Raw genomic sequence first — 15941 nt, forward strand, 5'->3', positions numbered from 1 at the left:
TGAATTTGAGTCCTTCTGATTCTGAGCTCAGCAGCCTATCCATTCTGCCAAGTTTCCTTTAAAACTCACATCTTTTTTTCATAGTTCAGGATTCTCTCCATTATAAGTCTCTCCCTATAATGTAGCTTGAGGGCAATATGGTGGTAGCCCCATTTTGCAGGTTAACAAAGGTTACCTTGGGGTTGGCTTTGCCCAGAAGGTTAAAGACAGTGCCTTGGATTCCCCTACTCTTTTTGATTATGAAACTAGTCCCATCTAGTTACTTCTCTTTGGCTAAGATGAAATTCTGTTGTTAATTAACAGTTCCAGGTTGGAGACTCTGAGTTTCTCTTTGCTTCTAGGCTGTGTTTCGTTTTTGTGTTTGTATCTTCAGCTTTGCACAGAGTAGGTGCTTAAAAAATTATTACTGAATTGTCTTGGACATAGCAGGATTTAGTGAAATGAGCCCTGGGTCAGGAGACCTGATCTGGCTTTATAATCCTCCACTGCATCTCAATTTTCCCATCTGTAATTTGATGAAATTGGATCTCTGAGATCTTTTTTTCTTTTCTTTCTTTTTTTTTTTGTGAGGCATTCGGGGTTAAGTGACTCACCCAGGGTCACACAGCTAGTAAGTGTCATGTGTCTGAGACTGGATTTGAACTCATGTCCTCCTGATTCCAAGGCCACAGCTCTATCCACTGCACCACCCAGCTGCCCCTCTAAGATCTCTTTTAAGTTACTATATTCTGTGATCTGAATATTTGGCATTATATGAACAGCACCTCTAGGTATTTGACTGGATTTTTCAACTATCTCATCCCACAAGGACGTTGTTCATCTGCTAACCTTTACTCTGAAAAATCAAGACAGAAAGGGGAGAAAGGAAGGTAACTTTGGATTTGCTTACAAAGTTCCCCATGTTATTTCTTTCAATAATTAAACAGATAAGCCTTTTCAATAAGGTATTAAGTAACTAACTCTGGGAATGAGTCTATTCTGATTATTTAGCTGTTATCTTGTCAGTGGGCCCAACAGGGCCGAGAATGGACTGTCTAGGCACTTCACCACCCCATAATAAGCGCAGACATGGCCACTGGGTGACTCATTAAACACATTTATTGATTTCTTGACAGCAACCTAACATAGGGAGTGACCATTAGAACAAGAAGAGCATTTGTTTGGATAGTGTCTGATTCTGCTGCATTTGCTGAGAAAATATACCATGTCTTCAGGGACATATAGGGTAAAGTGTGGGCCTTCCCAGAGCATAGTTGAATAGCAGTGTTAAACAAAAGAGACCTACTTGCCTTCTTGTTTTGATGCTTAGTTCTCATTCATTGATGGGTCATAAAGCTGAACTGAAGTTATCTGCATTTGGTCAAGTGCCTTCCTGATTGTGATTAACTCAATAAAAGTGTCTGCATAAATGTCTGTTGAATTTGCTTGAGTTGAGAAATAAGAAAAGAGATGAAGGAACAAGGACAGAAGTCTAGCTGGAGTTGCAGGCTCACCCCAGAGAAGGAAGAAGAATAAAACAAACCAGGGTACTCAATTAACTCGTTAAACACATTTATTGAGTTGTTAACAGTAACCAAACACAATGAATGACCTTTGGAAAACAAGGAACAGAAAATGAATCAATTCTGATCTTGGCAAATCCTACTACAGATATGTGACAAAGAGGGAAAGAATTCAATTTCTTTATAGTCTGCAGTGTTATATTTACAATGCTATCGCCCAACGGTTGTCAGTTAAAACTTTTTTTAAAGTAAATAAACAGAAGGATCATAACCTAGAAATTAGTTTCATCAACCACCTTCTTTGTCCTGACTCGCCAGCCACCGTTAGGTAGAGGATGCTAGGGCAGCTTTCCGGGGGTTACTTGATACATAGAGCAAAGTCCATCTGATCCTGGAGAAGCCATATGTTTCTTCTCTCTCTCTCTTTTTTTTGGGGGGAAGATTTCATATGTACAAAGGCTGAAAAGTCTCACCGCGTGGTTTTGTTAGTTCAGGAAAAAAGGTATCAAAATTGTAATCACATTTACTGAAGTTATTATCTTCTAAGACAGATCTCTTATGAATTACCTTTTTTTTTTTTTAAAAAACAACTTGACTTCCCATCATGGCAGCTTTTGTGTGTGTTTGATTTATGTATGCGGGTGTGTGTCTATGTGTGTCTGAGTCTTTCCTGTGCCACAGGCTTGTAGCTATTGTCATGTAGGAAGGACCAGTCCAGAGAATGAATGAAGCTTGGGGCAGGGAAGGAGAAGGGAAAGGGAAAGAAAGGGGAGCATTCTAGGTTACGTCGATTCACAGTTGTAGCATTTCACTGAGATGGAATTCATCTGGGCCTGGTTTTTCATTTGAGCAGCCATTCATTTACTAAAAGGAGGGGGGAAAAGAACAGAACAAAGTTATTGTCATTTTACCTCTCTGAGCCTTGATTTCCCTAAACAGTAAAATGGGAATGGTAATAAGAATATATGTATATATATATACACATATGTATACATGTGTATATGTATATGTGTATGTGTGCATATACACACATGCACACAAAATGCTCCATAAGTACCATGTCTATTATCATTATATCTAATTCACGCAATAGGAACGAGGGACAACAGATGAACCACCCCAAACAGTGCACTGATATATCAATACTTCAAGGATCTATGGTTGTATCTATTGAGCTGATGGTCTAGCCTGAGTATAGCCCATATGAGCCTCTGCCTCTTGGCACCCCATCAATGCTCTTAGCTGAGTATCCTGCATGACACTCCATCTCTGGATTCTGTGCATTTGCACTTGCTGTCCCCCATGCCTGGAATGCTCTCTATCCTCATCTCTGTCTTCTCAGGCTTCCTTCAAGACTCAGCTCAAAATCCTGCCTTCTGTAGGAGGTCTTTCCTATTTTTTTCCCCATCCCCAGCTGCTAGTGAGATAAGCCCTTTGGGATTACCTTCTATTCAAAGAATTGGAAATTGAGGGGATGCCCATCAGTTGGGGAATGGCTGAACTAGTTGTGGTCTATGATCATAATAGAATACTATTATGCTATAAGAAATGACGAAGGGGATGATTTTAGGAAACTTCATATGAACGGATAAAGTGAAGTGAGCAGAACCAGAAGAACACTGTACACAGCAACAGCAACATTATGATGATCAACTGTGAAAGACTTTGCTACTCTGAGCAATACAATGACCCAACAATTCCAAAGGACTTTTGACAAAAGATGCCATCTGCTTCCGGGCAGAGAACTGATGAACTCTGAGTACAGACTGAAGCTTACTTTTTTCATTTCCTTTATTGTTCTTGTTTGCTCATTTTTGTAACATGGCTAATACAGAAATATGTTCTTCATGATTTCACATGTATAACTGATATATTGCTTGCTTTCTCAATGAGTAGGGAGAGACTGGAGGAAGGGTGAGAACTGAGAACTCAAAACTTTAAAAAATGAAAGTAAAAAAATACATTTTGAAAAAAGAGATTATCTTTCATTAACCCGGTACATATCTGGTATATACAGAGTTGTCTGCATGTTATCTCTCCCTTTAGAAAGTGAGTTCCTTGAGGGTAGGGACTTTGTGTTTACCTTTCTTTGCATCCTCAGCACAGTTCTTGGTACACTGTTAGCACTTAATAAATACTTTTTTGAGCGACTATGTGGGCATTCTCTTACTGCTGTGGCTGGCTGACCCCCTACAAGTTAGATGACACCATTTGGAAACTGCTGTGGCCCGAACCTTCCCTAACCTATAGCCAGCCTGGTGATGAGTCCTTCCTCTAGGCTGGCCTTGGGTGACAGAAATGCAGTCTTTTAGTGGATCTGAACTTGAAAACTTTCTAGCTTGGTTATACACAGCATAGTTTGTATTCCTCTTGCATCACTTTTGAGGACCTAGGCTCAGCTCTATGCCAGAATGAGGAATCAGTAGAGGATTTTTGTGGACCAATTTGTTGTTGTTACAGGGCAGTTAGATAGTGCAGTGGATACAGCACCGGGCCTGGAGTCAGGAGAATCCAAGTTCAAATCTGGCCACAGACACTTACTGGCTGTGTGACCCTGGGAAAATCACTTTACCCTGTTTACCTCAGTTTTTACAACTGTAACATGAGCTGGAGAAGGAAATGGCAAACCCCTCCAGTATGTTTGCCAAGAAAAATCCAAATGGGGTCATGAAGAGTCAGACATGACTAATTGACTAAACAGTGACATTGTTGTTGATGCTATTACTTTTTAAATAAACTAAACCTGAGCTTTCATTTGTACAGGGAAGTTGCAGTGCCTCCCCCTCCCCCACTATAGCAGCTCATAGTCTTAGAGAACTACATAAAGCATAGCAAGGTCAAGTGCCTTGCCTAGGGTCACACCTTCAAGATGTGTTAGAATTGAGACTTAAATTCATGTTTTCCTCGACTCCAAGGCTGGCCTTCTATCCTTCTGTCCTCTTAGACCGAAGTCCATGATATAGTAAAAGGTCCAGAGTAAGGTCTATAACACATTAGGTCAAGTCTGTATGAAGGACTTATGGAACAACATGAACCAGAATCCCATAGGATGAGAAGGGATGGATGGGTCGCAATCTGTCACGGAGGTAGAATGAGTGACCGTCTTGATGGGATCATAGAGCCACGGAAGGACCTAACTCAGGTGTCATCAAAGTGGGCATCCCCTGAGGAAAGTTTGCTGCTTGATGACTCAGGCAGAAGAGAAGTGGAAAATTTACTTTTTGCATTAGAGAGGGAGCAGTAAGGGTCTGAGTTGCTGGGAAATCTATCTATTGACCCCAGGTTACTGGTGATATACTTATATCTCTAGGCTAGGCTTTACCCTCTGTATATCCATATAGCCTTAATCAATGCTGTTCTCCAGATCCTAGTGTGTCCTCTATGCCATGTTCCCATGGGTTGTCCTTCAAACAGGTTTATGGTTAACAATAACACAGGGCCACATTATAGAAGGGCAGTACAGAAAGATGGACATGGCTTAGAGCTCAGCAGGGTGGGCCAAGTCCTGGGGGTCTCTAGGGCAGTCATGCTCACCTCTATATTGTAGCTTCTGGGCTCTGTTATTTGGACAGTCCTTCCCCTGTAAACTAAAGTTGATGTTGGTGCGGATGCAGCGGTTATTGAGTGGCTGAACAGGCCGGAAGTTGTCACTCATGCTCAGAAAGATCTGCGAGGGTTGATTCTGGCTGAGCAGTCGTAAAGAGTGCATCTGTGAGAAAGCAAGCAACTGGTAAACACGTGGCCCATTGTAGTGCCCGGCATTGGTTTGTTCAGGGAGGAAGACCTAAGAATGCTCAACTATGAAATACTAGTAATCCATCCATTTAATATTCAGAGGAAAGAACAAGGCAAAGCAAAGAGGAGTGGAGTCACAGATGGTTAGAAAGTGAGGATGGTGGCAAAAATCCCCTTAGATAAGGCCTTGACATGAATTCAGTTATGTTATCTGTCCAGTTATGTCTCTTATGTACAGAGGCAGCTATGTGGTATGTGTGTGGGCATTTTAGGTTAAACTATAATGTTGCTGGGAGCGCTCAATTGGTTCAGTGGCCAGAAATATCTGCATTTTCAAACCTGCCTGACTGTATTCACAGTTGCTCTTTCTGACATATCTAAGGCTAAAGGATTCCTTTAGTCATAGCAGGTGATATCTTGCTATGGAGAGCAGGAAGGGTCTGAGGGCCTTCTGCTCCTCACCTTAGACCTTAATGCCCCAAGTCCTGGGGCTTTGGTCTGTTCTATTTGTCTTTTATAGTTTGAGGGGCAGAGAGAGAGGAGTCCCAGTCTAAGAGCCTAAGCCATGGGGATCTTGGTGCCCAGGATTCTAGATCAGATGTTGTAGTCAGCCCAGTGGAAAGCTTTGAAGAGCAATGGTCCTGGTTGTTATCCCACTGGGGCTTTGGACTTAAACTCGGTGGGACTAATCCTATATAGGAACTGAGTTAAACTGTGAACCTAATTTCATTGCCTTTCCCAGAGACTAAGGTGGTGTAGGAAGGATTATGCTCCCCAGGAATTGGAAGGAAATGTTTATATATTTGCACATTTTTCTAGCTATAGCTTTGAAATAAATCTTTCTTTGTAAAAGTTAATCTGCTGTAATTGGTCAAAAGGAACTGGAGTGGTCTTCACTAGGCTCATAAAATTGAGGTAAAACGATAGGTGGAGGCTTAGCCAATGGCAGAGTTGGAAGACTGAGAGACACCTCCTCTCAACCTCCTTAGGGTATGAAGTACCTTGAGGGGAGGGTATAAATATAACAGATCTGGCCTTCCGAGAATGGGGCCCATGTTATACTTAGAAACATAGAATGATAGAATATCCCATCTCGACGGGTCTTTAGACCTGATCTACTGTAACCCTTATTTCATGGAAGGGGATAGTCTCAAGGAAGCAAAATGACTTATTCAAGGTTACAAAGCCAGAAGATTGCTGGATTGTAGCTAGAATCCAGGTATTAATGATGCCTTCAGTACTTTTCTTCACACCATATACTCCCTTTCTAGCATGTAGGGTGATGCTCTTAGACTCAAATGATGCTACTCTGTTCTTCTCTAGGGCAAAATGATGAAAGCATTTCAAATTCAGATCACTTCAAAAGGCTGGGCCAATATTCCTACCAAATCCTCTTTTTCTCAGAGGCCACAGAGCTACTCACCTGCATCCTGGTTATGTAGACTGGTTTGTTCATTATTATCCAACTTGCCGTCTCATAACAGGGCGGGATAGTCATCGACCCATCATAGGTAATGAAGCTAGAGGTCTCAGGATATAGCTCCTCTATATTAAGTCCCTGTAGCAAGTATGCATCATCTAGGAAAGAGGGCAAGACCAAAAACCTTCATCATGTAGTTATGTGAGAATTAGGATGATCTGAAATGCAAATACAATTTCAATTCAATTCATTCCAACAGATATTATCTACTATTGGAAAGGCACTTTGGCAAACCCTGGGGATAGAAATACACATAGAAAATGGACCCCATCCTCAAGGAGCTTATGGTCTAAAGGAGGGATATCATATGAACAGAGATAGGTGTAATATAGGGTAGAAAGTGAAGAGGACAGAGGCGAGCTCAGATTAAAGGTGCTAGGGATATCTGAGTATGGAAAGAACACCAGAGGGAACACTTTCACAGAGAAAGTGACAACTGAGCTGAAGGAAGATGTCCAATTCTGATTCTGAGAGTCAAAGATGAGAAAGGATGGATGGGTACCTGGAGACTGAGTGTAAATATGTTCTCATAGAGGCATATTGTAATATCATTATGATATGCCAATTTCAGGTAAGAGAAAGAAGTTCAATTTTACTAGGATATAGGGTGTTGAGAGAGAAAAGTAATATGGAATAAGTCTGGAAAGGTAGGTTAGAGTCAGGCAGTGTAGGGTTTTGGACATCAGGCTAAAGAGTTAGTCTTTAATCTGAGAGATTAAGTTGTTGGCAATCGTCCTCTGAGAAGGACGGATGCCAGTTCACTCTTTTGTGATCCATATCATTATACTCATAAAGATATGTGAGAGTGAGGATGACATAACTGCTTCATTGAATGACTCCCCAAAGGCAGCCGTCTTTGAATGGGTTGACTCATAACTTCAACACTTCAACAGATCAATGATCCCCTTGAAATGGAAATTCTTTCCATCAGTGAGGACCACAGTCCATCCACACCTTATCTTCTGTTATTCTTGTCCCATATTCTCCCACAAATCCCTTCCCCAGAGGAGACCGACCAAGGGTACTGGGGACTTTCTATAGGTCTTTTTATATTTCATGGGTGCCAGCACAGCACTTGGTGCTGTCCATCTATTATTGCTCACTCTCTTCCTTTTCAGAAAGGCTTTTAAACTCAATCCAAGGACTGCTTTCTTAGGGAGAGGGAGATCTTTAAAAAATCCCAGGCACTTGTCATAGTTCAGACTGTTAAACAGCTTTTGTTCACAAAAGCTTTTGTTCACAAAAGCTCTGTCAAGGTGGAGAGTATTACAATTGCTCCATGTTGATAGAGTTAATGTAGGAAAGTAAACATGTTCAATGATACCAGTGGCCCTTCAGCAGGATCAGGAAGTATAGAAGCAATTTGTTTAGTCTCATACACTGGGACAGACCTGGCCCCTGTGCAGGGAAATATAATGAACCATAGCTTAGCAGTGTAGTACCACATGGCACTTTGCTGTGGCCCTACTCTGACCTTAAACCATCACGGTTCTAGTAACTGGCCTCTTGCCTTATTTTTTTCTGTGACTCCAAAACATCTAAGGGGTAACACAATTATGAAGAAATGCGGCTAATGGTGAAGCATTGTTTACAACAAAATTTATGATAAAAAAATGGAGAAAGTTGGGGGCTCCAGGACACCTTTCCTTTTGGCTAAGATGCTGCATCTCTGATCATATACAAGTACCTGCCCTATTCTAGTTCTAGTGTATCCCAGTTCTAGTGATGTGGTGGAAAGAATAGCGGTTTAGTATCAGAGAACCTGGATTCAAATTGTGGCTCATACTTAGTACTTGTATAAGCACGGACAAGTCACGTGCCCCCTCTAAGTCATTTCTTCATCTAGAATGGAAGGTGGTTCTATGATCTTCCAAGGTCTGTTCTAGCTCCAGATTTCATGAATCCATAATTGGTTCCTGTCTTTATTTTCCCCTCTACCTGAATTCCTTCCTAGTCTCATATCTAGTTCCCCCAAGGTAGAGGGCTTTGTTTTTATCTTTCTCATTCTCCCAGAGATTGCTCCTCAGACATCCAAGGCTGAATTCTCACTATTAAACACTCAATAAAGGCTTGTCACTCACTGTCAGGCTTCGATAAAGGATGTTAGTCTAAACCGTTATCAATAGCCTACTGCCAGACTCTGCTCCTATGAGATGGTGCATATCTGCTGGGTAGCTAGGTGACACAGTGGATAGAGTGTTGGGCCTGGAGTCAGGAAGACTCAACTTCATGAGTTCAAATCTGGCCTCAGACACTTCCTAGCTGTGTGACCCTGGGCAAGTCATTCAACCCCGTTTGCCCCAGTTCTTCATCTGTAAAATGAGCTGGAGAAGGAAATGTCAAACCATTCCAGTTATCTCTGCCAAGAAAACCCCAAATGGGATCACAAAGAGTCAGATATGACTGAAAAAGACTTAACAGTAGCTGGGCTATCTCCTTGTGGCTCATTGCCTGACCTACTTGATGTTAACCACTTGGGTGCTTTAACTTTCTCTTGTCCTCTTGTTGCTGAGACCTTATAGTGATAGGATCATAGATTGAGAGATGGGAAGGACTATCTAGTCCTTCCATTTCAGTTTATAAACGGAGAGAGAAAAATAAATGACTGGTGCCAAGGTCACACAGATCATATGGTAAAGCCAAGGTTTGAACTCAGATTCTATAATCCCAATAGTGCACTCCTGCTTCCTCCCCTATTCACGTTCTACTTTCCTGACTTACCCCACTGGGTTTGTCTAATCTTTAAATCTGCCCTATCCCTAGTCTCTTCTGTCCTGTTAGATACAAACCATGGCTCCAAAAGCAGGCTATAAGCCCTAATTAGGGGTATCTATGAATTCTATAGGAGCCACCAGCCAGTATGGCTGGCCAAGCTGGCTGTTTACATCGGGAAGGCGCCCTGTTAAAATGGCTAGTCAGAGGGTTGAGAAGTGAGCCTAGAAGGAAGAAATGGATGTAGATAACTTGAAAAGATTGTGGGACTTGGCCTCTGAGGTATCCCTAGCTTTAAGTCTATGAACCTATGATCTCATGACTGGAGAAGATAATGTGGTTCATGAGGAATGACACAGTGGTTCCCCAAAGAGATCAGAGAATGAGGAAAAGGTACAAACTATTTATAGTTGCCCTCTTTGTAGTGGCAAAGCACTAGAAATTAAGGAAGTATCCATCAAATAAGGAATGGCTGAACAAATTATGGCATATAAATGCAATGAAATCATGAAAGGGACAGTTTCAGAGAACCCTGGGAAGACCTGCATGAACTGATGTCAAATATAGTGTACAGAACCAAGGGAAAAGAACTTTTAAAAGCCTAGGAATTCTGATCAATGCTATCATCCCAACCATCATTCTTGAAGACCAGTGATGAAGCATGCTACCTACTTCCTGAGAGAGAGGCGACAGATTCAAGATGCAGAATAAGACATTCATTTAAGACATGGCCAATGTGGAAATTTGTTTTGCTGGATTGTGTGTATTTGTTACAAGGGTTTTCTTTTTCAGTTGGTTAGGGGAAGTAGGAGGGAAGGGCAGAAGACTGTGTTCAAAGAGGTGAATTTCAATATTCAGGATGTGGAATAGTTACTGGTGATGGTAAGATCTCATGGGTAACACCCTTCTGGGTATCTAATCTAGAGCAGAGATTGTAGCCATAGGAGTTAAGGAGGTGGATGAATTGGGACGCAAGGATGTCAATGGATAGGTATGAGGGTCCTGGGAGAGAAGGGTAGGAGAAAGGCATTTTCTCTTAAACTATAGATCTGAATGACAGAGATTTGAAAAATAAATAGGATCAGAGGATCACAGATTTTGAGTTTGAAGGGATCTTAGCCCATTTAGCTCAACTTCCTCATTTTACAGATGAGAAAAGGCCTCCAGAGAGGTTAAATGACTTTTCCCAAGGTCACAAAGGAAGTTGCAGAGACAGGATTTGAACCCAGGTCCTCTGACTCCAAATCCAGCACGAAATCATTAGTCATATAGGACAGAGGGAGTTCCAAGTAAAGAGAAACTTGTTGACTAAATTGGCTTCCATATTCTAATTAGAATGTCCATGTGATGGAGCCTTTGAAGATGTCTTCTCCCAGAGGCTCCTGGTCAGATAAGTGCAGTAGAGGTGGTCAAAAAGTCATGGTAGCAAGTGACTGAAAGAATAAAAATTTCTTTCTTGTCCACAGCTCTCATGGATACGATCAGTCTCCATTTATCATGAGTTTCCTCACTGGTCAGACCCTGACAAACTCTTTCAAGACAGACAAAATGATACAGTGGAAAGAATTCTGGCTTTGGAATATGAGGACATGGGTTCAAATCTTGTCTCTGTCACTTACTACCTGTGTGATTCTGGGTAAATTACTTACCATCTCTCAGACACAATGTCCTAATTTGTAAAATGATAATAATAGTATCTACCTTTCAGTGTCATTATGGGAATCAAATGAGATAATATCTGAAAAATACTTTGTAAATCTTAAAGTTCTATGTAAATACTTGCTATTGTTATTATTATTTCTTGCTTCAAGGACAGATCTCTATCCACCAGAACAAGCTGACCCCTTTACCCTTAGAATAACATAAAATTTTTGAGGGCAAGAGTGGTGGCATTTTAATGTATTAAAATATTTTAAAAATTTAAATACACACTCAAATAAAAGCATTTCCAAATACATAGCAGTTTTGTTTTGTTGTTTTACCTTTGCATCCCCAGTGCAACATAGCAGGCACTTAATGCCTGCATTTGTTGAAGTGAATGTTGCATTGGTAATCAGCCAGCAGAAAGGGCATGCCTCATCGACTATTGTCAGTTCCCATTAGATAACTATGAGGAATTTTTTGCTGGGCTCTAAGAAGTCTTCAAAGGGTCCCAATAGAAAGAGGATGGTTCCCAATGAACCAATAAACTCCACCTTGGCCAGGTTTTCTGAATGATAAAAGTATGACTACGTATCTGATAGATAGATAGATAGATAGATAGATAGATAGATAGGTAAATTGATTGGTAGGTAGATAAACATACATACATACAGACAGACCGACAGACAGAGAGGTAGAGAGGAAGATATATTGATTGGTAGATAGACAAAAAAGTAGATACATAGATAGTTAGAGTTGAGATAGTAGAGAGACAAAAAGTAGATGGTAGATAGACAGACATAGAGACAGATAGATAGATTGATAGATAGACACAGATAGATAGGTAGATAGACATGTAGAGAGGTAGGTAGATAGGTAGATAGATAGATAGACAGGTAGGAAGGGAGGTAGGGAGAGAGAGAAAGAGAAAGAAAAAGAGATAGAGAAAGGGAAAGACAGGGAGACAGAGAGAGAAAAAGATGTGCAGTATAGGTAGGTAGATAGATATTGTTATTGTTGTTGTTGTTTGTCCTTTGTTCTTGAAGAGGACCATGACATCAGGGAAGTGATGCCATGACATGCAACTGAATTGGATTTAAATAAGGGAGGGGAGGGCTGCACAAAGTCACCAGCCTCCCTTTCTCCTCCAGAGCCATCTGGGTCCAGTGACAACATACAGATCAGGATGAGTGGAGATAGGCCTGGATGCAGTAGGAGACATTAGACTCTTTTAAGCTAAAGTCTTTAACAGGTCTCAGTTTGACTGAGGCAATGCCCAATCAGTAATTAAGGCTAGGTAAGAAATGAGGCAGTGAATGGTATAGATAGATTGGCAGATTGATACAGAGATAGGTAGGTAGGTAGGTAGGTAGGATAGATAGATAGATAGATAGATAGATAGATAGGTAGGTAGGTAGGTAGATAATTTTTTAAGTACTTAGTATATCTAGCCTAGCCTGTGCTAGGTTCTGGGAATACAAATACAGGCAAACAAGGAAGTCTCTGCCATGAGGGAAATTACATTCTAACAGGCGGAAGGTAACATACAAAAGGGGGAGGGGTAAGCATCGTTTGGAAATGGTGCCTGAAAAGTGACCTGGAAGCCTGGTTCCAGGCAAGTTAGGTTCACCTGTCAGAGCTCAGGATGGTTCTGGAGAGAGTCCAAAGTTCTGAAGCTGCCTGTATTAGTTCGGTAATTTCCCTCATGGCAGAGACTTCCTTGTTTGCCTTAGCACTGGATTCCCATTAATGCTTCAAAGTAGACTAAACATATCTATCAAAGGCAATTCTTCTTATGTCCAAGATTGACTATTGGGAATACCTGCCAATAAAGTCCTATTTTGATATTTCATAAGGGTGAGACCCTGAGTTCATGAAGGTTATGACTGTACAGGGCTGTTGACCTAGAAAGATCTGAGCAATGGACTACGTATCTGTCTTCTCAAGACCATGCTCATCACCAAACGTTTGGTTAATGGATGCTAATTTTTTTTTTAAAGCCATGGCAACACATGACAACTATCTATAAAGATGTAGTGGTTGTGATCTTCATTGGAAGGAGTACCCACACCTATGAAATCCTCAAATTAGCAAAGTAATATAATAGAATATTAATATATAAAATGAACCATTGAATATAAGCCAAAACGCATCCAACCAGGAGGAATTAAATTAGAAAGGAGCCAGAGAGTTAGAGTGAGTACATATCTGTATGCTTGAGTGGAGACTGTGTGTGGGGATTGTGTGGGTAGAGTTACAGAAGTAGGCTAAAGAAAAAATTATGCTAGACTGTACTTTGAGAATACAACATCTATCACAGTGTCAGGGTCTAGGATGGGCATCTGGTCCAGAAGTGGTGAGCCAGCATTTGTCATATGGTGATATTTTGTATGACTTCTGAGTGTGCCTGGTAACTATGACAACATAGAAAGGATGCCCTTGCAGAAATTACTTGAGAGAGTCCAAGCTAAGACAGAAGCCATGGATGTCTGCTTACCACCTTTCTTTCATCATGGATGGGTTGGTCACCACCCTTCCCCCACACTCCCCACCACTCACAGTATGGTAGAAATGAATCTGTGTATATATACAAGGCGTGTGTGTGTAAATGAAAGTGTGTGAATTTCGTAAATCAGGATTCAGTGTCCAATTTCCTCCCTATTAATTTCACATTGCAAAATTTAGTAGTGTGGCCAACAGCAATAGCAGAACCAATTAAACAGCGGTCTAATGTTGTACAGTAGAAAGAGAGCTTATTTTGGAGTCCCGAAGAACTGAGTTAAATTCCTGAGTTTAAGTGCCACTTACTGCTTGTGTGGCTTTACACAAGTCATTTAACCTCTCTGTTCCTCAGTTTCCTCATATGTAAAATTTTAGAATATTAGAGTAGTTAATAATAATAGCTAGTATTCATAGGCACTTTATAAATACTATCTCATTTGATCCTCACAACAACCCTGGGAAGTAGATAGATGCTCTTATTCAGTGGTGTCAAACTCAAATAGAAATGGGAGACACTAAATCACATTGTGAGCTGTATACTGGCTTATAAAACCATATTTTAACATTATCTGTGTTTAACGTATTTTTATTTATTTTGCTAAAATTTTCCCAATTAAATTTTAATCTGGTTTCTGAATATTTGATGCTTCTGTTCTTATTATTCCCATTTTATAGATGGGTAAACTTAGGTGACAGAGGTTAAGTGACTTGCCCAGAGTCACACAGGTAGAAAGTATCTGAGGTCACATTTGAATTCAGGTCTTCCTAGCCATACCACTATACCACTGAATCACCAAGCTGCTTCTGAGCCGTTGAACTTCTGTTGAGTTTATGGTCTTGGCCAGCTCTGAATCTATTCTCTACTTCAAATCAGTTCCCAGAGAATTCTAAGCTATGGGAATCTCCTCCACTGCTGGATTCTTGCATACAGATTCAGACAATCTCTCAGTCTCTACAAGAACAAAATGTCTGTCTTGCCCTTGACTGATAATGATGTAATAAGAACTCACTTCAACTTATAGCTCCAAACTTACTTTCTCTAAAACAACCTTTGAGGTAGGCAGTATAAGCACTATTATTTCCATTTTACAGAAGAGGAAACTGAGTCTCAGAAAGATGAATTGCTTGTCCATGGTATACTGTTAAAAAGCAACAAACCCAGGAAGATCTTCTAGGTCTACATCTTGCGATTTTTCTACTCTATGTGAAGTTAGTTCAGAGAAAATTCTAGCTGTAAGTACATGGCAGAAACTCATGGAAAAGGATTCTTGGGATCAGGTGTGGTGGCCCAGTTGAAGGACTATACCAGGGATGGGGAACCTGTGGCCTTCAGGCCACATGTGGCCTTTCAGATCCTTGGGTGTGGCCTTTTGACTGAGTCCAAGTTTTACAGAACAAATCCTTTCATTAAGGAGATTTTCTCTGTGAAATTTGGATTCAGTCAAATGGCTGCACTTGAGGACCTAGAGGGCCACGTATGCCCTCGAGGCTGCAGATGCCCCACCCCTGTACTATACCAAGCACTGGAGAAGTCACACAGACACATGGGGCAGATTGATGGATCTGCAGAGGATGGATAATAGTTTAGGCTCAACATGTGCCCCCTGCTAAGTCAACAAAGGTAATGGCTTGTAAGTGTTGCCCGTGCAAGGCATTTGCAGAGACCCTGGCAGATGCCAGCACCTTATAACACCACTGGTCTCTGGCTATTTGTCCTAGCCTGACTAAGTCCCTGTGAGCTAAAGATTCATTAGGAAAGAAATTTCATGTAAAATAACCCTGCCCAAAATATTTATTGAGCCTGAGACTATTTTTCTCTTCTTTTTGTAAATTCCCTTCTGCTCTGGGCTGGGCCTAACACAGGCCAGGCCCTGGTAGTTTAAATTCAAAATTGGAACAAAATAAGACACTCACAGGTAATAGAGTTAATGAAAGATAGTTTTTTAGCAATAGTAATATGGTATTCAACAAATACAGGCACTGGGGATATCTCAAGTTAATTCACCTGAGTCAGGCTCACTTGTCTTGAGTTACCCATCATGTTCTACTAGGGGAGCATCAGAATGTTCTTCTCAGGTCCCAAAACAGCTACAGTGGAATACTGGATAGAGTGCCAGGCTTGGAGTCAGGAAGACCTGAGTTTAAATCCACTCTCAGATATTTACTGGATTCCTGGAAAGTCTCTTAATCTTGGTCTGCCTCAGTTTCCTCAACTGTAAAATGGGGATAAGACCTGAGTTTAAATCCACTCTCAGATATTTACTGGATTCCTGGAAAGTCTCTTAATCTTGGTCTGCCTCAGTTTCCTCAACTGTAAAATGGGGATAATAATAGGACATGCCACCCAAGGCCACTGTGAAGATATTTAT

At 41.0% G+C, this 15941-nt stretch overlaps 1 protein-coding gene across 1 annotated transcript in view; it reads right to left on the minus strand.

Moving 5' to 3' along the window:
• Nucleotides 1-1530: 1530 nt before the first annotated feature.
• The window catches only part of CA10 (carbonic anhydrase 10), a 731405-nt gene continuing 716994 nt past the window's right edge, over nt 1531-15941 (minus strand). The window contains exons 8-10 of the mRNA XM_078156792.1: nt 6661-6815; nt 5037-5211; nt 1531-2366 (exon numbers count right to left, since the gene is read on the minus strand). Of these exons, the coding sequence (XP_078012918.1) occupies nt 2344-2366; nt 5037-5211; nt 6661-6815 (353 nt within the window). The 3' untranslated portion in view covers nt 1531-2343. The remainder of the gene's footprint in view (nt 2367-5036; nt 5212-6660; nt 6816-15941) is intronic.

The sequence above is a fragment of the Phascolarctos cinereus genome, unplaced genomic scaffold (genome assembly GCF_003287225.1).
Source record: "Phascolarctos cinereus isolate Bilbo 61053 unplaced genomic scaffold, phaCin_HiC Scaffold_5;HRSCAF=322, whole genome shotgun sequence".
Classification (NCBI taxonomy): domain Eukaryota; kingdom Metazoa; phylum Chordata; class Mammalia; order Diprotodontia; family Phascolarctidae; genus Phascolarctos; species Phascolarctos cinereus.